Source organism: Ascaphus truei, chromosome 3, assembly GCF_040206685.1.
Source record: "Ascaphus truei isolate aAscTru1 chromosome 3, aAscTru1.hap1, whole genome shotgun sequence".
In the NCBI taxonomy this organism is placed as follows: domain Eukaryota; kingdom Metazoa; phylum Chordata; class Amphibia; order Anura; family Ascaphidae; genus Ascaphus; species Ascaphus truei.
Window position 1 is genome coordinate 380,605,704 of NC_134485.1, and position 4,911 is coordinate 380,610,614.

The 4,911-nt window shown below is 70.9% G+C and overlaps 1 protein-coding gene across 1 annotated transcript; it reads right to left on the reverse strand.

The window, feature by feature from the left end:
• Positions 1–3,616: 3,616 nt before the first annotated feature.
• Positions 3,617–4,587, reverse strand: CLP1 (cleavage factor polyribonucleotide kinase subunit 1). The gene has a single exon (XM_075593198.1). It carries the CDS (start codon positions 4,460–4,462, stop codon positions 3,617–3,619), a length of 846 nt encoding a protein of 281 aa, XP_075449313.1. The 5' UTR covers positions 4,463–4,587.
• Between the last annotated feature and the right edge of the window lie 324 nt (positions 4,588–4,911).

Sequence of the window (4,911 nt, forward strand, 5' to 3'; positions counted from 1 at the left end):
GTGGGGGGGGGCGGACGCACAGAGCGTGGGGGGGGGGCGGACGCACAGAGCGTGGGGGGGGGGGCGGACGCACAGAGCGTGGGGGGGGGGCGGACGCACAGAGCGTGGGGGGGGGGCGGACGCACAGAGCGTGGGGGGGGGGGCGGACGCACAGAGCGTGGGGGGGGGCGGACGCACAGAGCGTGGGGGGGGGGCGGACGCACAGAGCGTGGGGGGGGGGCGGACGCACAGAGCGTGGGGGGGGGGCGGACGCACAGAGCGTGGGGGGGGGCCGGGGGGGGGGGCGGACGCACAGAGCGTGGGGGGGGGGCGGACGCACAGAGCGTGGGGGGGGGGCGGACGCACAGAGCGTGGGGGGGGGGCGGACGCACAGAGCGTGGGGGGGGGGCGGACGCACAGAGCGTGGGGGGGGGGCGGACGCACAGAGCGTGGGGGGGGGGGGGCGGACGCACAGAGCGTGGGGGGGGGCGGACGCACAGAGCGTGGGGGGGGGGCGGACGCACAGAGCGTGGGGGGGGGGCGGACGCACAGAGCGTGGGGGGGGGGCGGACGCACAGAGCGTGGGGGGGGGGCGGACGCACAGAGCGTGGGGGGGGGCGGACGCACAGAGCGTGGGGGGGGGGCGGACGCACAGAGCGTGGGGGGGGGGGCGGACGCACAGAGCGTGGGGGGACGGCGGACGCACAGAGCGTGGGGGGACGGCGGACGCACAGAGCGTGGGGGGACGGCGGACGCACAGAGCGTGGGGGGACGGCGGACGCACAGAGCGTGGGGGGACGGCGGACGCACAGAGCGTGGGGGGACGGCGGACGCACAGAGCGTGGGGGGACGGCGGACGCACAGAGCGTGGGGGGGGGGGCGGACGCACAGAGCGTGGGGGGGGGGCGGACGCACAGAGCGTGGGGGGACGGACACACAGAGCACACAGAGCGTGGGGGGACGGACACACAGAGCGTGGGGGGACGGACACACAGAGCGTGGGGGGACGGACACACAGAGCGTGGGGGGACGGACACACAGAGCGTGGGGGGACGGACACACAGAGCGTGGGGGGACGGACACACAGAGCGTGGGGGGACGGACACACAGAGCGTGGGGGGACGGACACACAGAGCGTGGGGGGACGGACACACAGAGCGTGGGGGGACGGACACACAGAGCGTGGGGGACGGACACACAGAGCGTGGGGGGACGGACACACAGAGCGTGGGGGGACGGACACACAGAGCGTGGGGGGACGGACACACAGAGCGTGGGGGGACGGACACACAGAGCGTGGGGGGACGGACACACAGAGCGTGGGGGGACGGACACACAGAGCGTGGGGGGACGGACACACAGAGCGTGGGGGGACGGACACACAGAGCGTGGGGGGACGGACACACAGAGCGTGGGGGGACGGACACACAGAGCGTGGGGGGACGGACACACAGAGCGTGGGGGGACGGACACACAGAGCGTGGGGGGACGGACACACAGAGCGTGGGGGGACGGACACACAGAGCGTGGGGGGACGGACACACAGAGCGTGGGGGGACGGACACACAGAGCGTGGGGGACGGGACACAGAGCGTGGGGGGACGGGACACAGAGCGTGGGGGACGGGACACAGAGCGTGGGGGGACGGGACACAGAGCGTGGGGGGACGGGACACAGAGCGTGGGGGGACGGGACACAGAGCGTGGGGGGACGGGACACAGAGCGTGGGGGGACGGGACACAGAGCGTGGGGGGACGGGACACAGAGCGTGGGGGGACGGGACACAGAGCGTGGGGGGACGGGACACAGAGCGTGGGGGGACGGGACACAGAGCGTGGGGGGACGGGACACAGAGCGTGGGGGGACGGGACACAGAGCGTGGGGGGACGGGACACAGAGCGTGGGGGGACGGGACACAGAGCGTGGGGGGACGGGACACAGAGCGTGGGGGGGGGGGACCAGAGCGTGGGGGGGGGGGACCAGAGCGTGGGGGGGGTCAGAGCGTGGGGGGGGGGGGGGGGGTCAGAGCGTGGGGGGGGGGTCAGAGCGTGGGGGGGGGGGTCAGAGCGTGGGGGGGGGGGGGTCAGAGTGTGGGGGGGGGGTCAGAGTGTGGGCGGGGAGTCAGAGTGTGGGCGGGGAGTCAGAGTGTGGGCGGGGAGTCAGAGTGTGGGCGGGGAGTCAGAGTGTGGGCGGGGAGTCAGAGTGTGGGCGGGGAGTCAGAGTGTGGGCGGGGAGTCAGAGTGTGGGCGGGGAGTCAGAGTGTGGGGGAGTCAGAGTGTGGGGGAGTCAGAGTGTGGGGGGGGGGACCAGAGCGTGGGGGGGGGGGACCAGAGCGTGGGGGGGGGGGACCAGAGCGTGGGGGGGGGGGACCAGAGCGTGGGGGGGGACCAGAGCGTGGGGGGGGGGGGGGACCAGAGCGTGGGGGGGGGGGACCAGAGCGTGGGGGGGGGGACCAGAGCGTGGGGGGGGGGGGGACCAGAGCGTGGGGGGGGGGGGACCAGAGCGTGGGGGGGGGGGGGACCAGAGCGTGGGGGGGGGGACCAGAGCGTGGGGGGGGGGTCAGAGTGTGGGGGGGGGGTCAGAGTGTGGGGGGGGGGTCAGAGTGTGGGGGGGGGTCAGAGTGTGGGGGGGGAGTCAGAGTGTGGGGGGGAGTCAGAGTGTGGGGGGGGAGTCAGAGTGTGGGGAGTCAGAGTGTGGGGGAGTCAGAGTGTGGGGGAGTCAGAGTGTGGGGGGGGTCAGAGTGTGGGGGGGTCAGAGTGTGGGGGGGGTCAGAGTGTGGGGGGGGTCAGAGTGTGGGGGGGGGTCAGAGTGTGGGGGGGGGTCAGAGTGTGGGGGGGGGTCAGAGTGTGGGGGGGTCAGAGTGTGGGGGGGTCAGAGTGTGGGGGGGTCAGAGTGTGGGGGGGATGGGAGGAAAGGGGGGGTCAGAGTGTGGGGGGGAAGGGGGTGGGTCAGTGTGGGGGGGAGGGTCAGAATGTGGGGGGGAGGGTCAGAATGTGGGGGGGAGGGGGGTCAGAATGTGGGGGGGAGGGGGGTCAGAATGTGGGGGGGAGGGGGGTCAGAGTGTGGGGGGGAGGGGGGTCAGAGTGTGGGGGGGAGGGGGGTCAGAGTGTGGGGGGGAGGGGGGTCAGAGTGTGGGGGGGAGGGGGGTCAGAGTGTGGGGGGGAGGGGGGTCAGAGTGTGGGGGGGAGGGGGGTCAGAGTGTGGGGGGGAGGGGGGTCAGAGTGTGGGGGGGAGGGGGGTCAGAGTGTGGGGGGGGGGGTCAGAGTGTGGGGGGGGAGGTCAGAGTGTGGGGGGGGAGGTCAGAGTGTGGGGGGGGGAGGTCAGAGTGTGGGGGGGGGGGTCAGAGTGTGGGGGGGGGAGGTCAGAGTGTGGGGGGGGGAGGTCAGAGTGTGGGGGGGGAGGTCAGAGTGTGGGGGGGGGAGGTCAGAGTGTGGTGGGGAGGTCAGAGTGTGGTGGGGGGAGGTCAGAGTGTGGTGGGGGGAGGTCAGAGTGTGGTGGGGGGAGGTCAGAGTGTGGTGGGGGGAGGTCAGAGTGTGGTGGGGGGAGGTCAGAGTGTGGTGGGGGGAGGTCAGAGTGTGGGGGGAGAAGGGGGGTCAGTGTGGGGGGGAAGGGGGGTCAGTGTGGGGGGGAAGGGGGGTCAGAGTGTGGGGGAGATCCGAGTGTGGGGGAGATCCGAGTGTGGGGGAGATCCGAGTGTGGGGGAGATCCGAGTGTGGGGGAGATCCGAGTGTGGGGGAGATCCGAGTGTGGGGGAGATCCGAGTGTGGGGGGAGAGGGGGTCGGGGGGAGAGGGGGTCGGGGGGTCAGGGTGAGAGGTATAGCCTGTGTCAGGGTCTCCCCCGCCCCTCACCTTGTTGTACAGCTTGATGTTGGTCCCGGGAGTTGTGGACCCGAAGTGATAGACGAGCGGAGCCTGCGCGGAGAATCCCTCCTCCACGTCTGCCGGCCGCTCCACACACAGCGCCCCCACCGTGCCGGGCACCGACACCGAGCCCTGCCCCACGTCCAGCTCCACCAGCGTGGGCCGCCGGCCCCTGCGCACCGCGTAGTTCAGCAGCAGCCGGCACAGCGTGGACTTCCCCACATCCCCGGGCCCGGCCACCAGCACGCGGGGCCCGCGCTCCGCCTCGCGCTCCGCTTGCGCGCGCATCTGCTCCAGCCCTACGTGCGCGTTGAGGTAGAGCAACATGGGGGTGTCCCGGGACACGTAGGCCACGTCCGGGCTGCCCCACAGCTGCACGGTGCAACCATGCCACGTGAACACGGCGGCGCGGCTCCCTGGGGGGAACGTGTACCTCTTATTCCGGGTCAGCTCCGTGCCAAACACCTCCGCCAGGCCCGAGACCAGCTCCACGCGCGTGGGCGCCGGGCCCTCCACCTCCAGCCGCAGCTCCGTTTCACGCTCCAATTCAAACTTTGTGGCGGGGCCCGAGGAAGCGGGGCCATCCGGGGGCGCAGCGGCGGGGGGCTCGTCTGCGGACATGGAGGCCGGGGGGACGTAAGTGCGTCACACCGCTACTTCATGACGTCACAAAGCACCCCAATCACGCTCATACACACTCTACCGTTCGTATCACGCGCTGAGTCTACGCGTCACTTCCGGGAGGCGTAACCAAGTCGGAAACCGAAAAAGCAAAGGCTGCTGGGAGTTGTAGTTTTTCTCCAGTGCGAGCGGAGGGGCATAACAAGGTAGTGGGGGGAGTAGAGGGGAGAGACCCTGATTCCAATTGAAGCTATATTGTTCAATCTGGATGACAGAGTTTCAATGTCAGTCCCATTTAAAAATCCTGCCGCTGTACCAAATCCTCCCAAGACTGTATCTAATCCACTTTTGGTACGACTATCTTGAATTGTCTCCTTGCCTAGCCAGGAACGGAAACCTTGATGTGCCATTTGAATATGTTTCACATTGGGGGTATTGTTTGGATATAT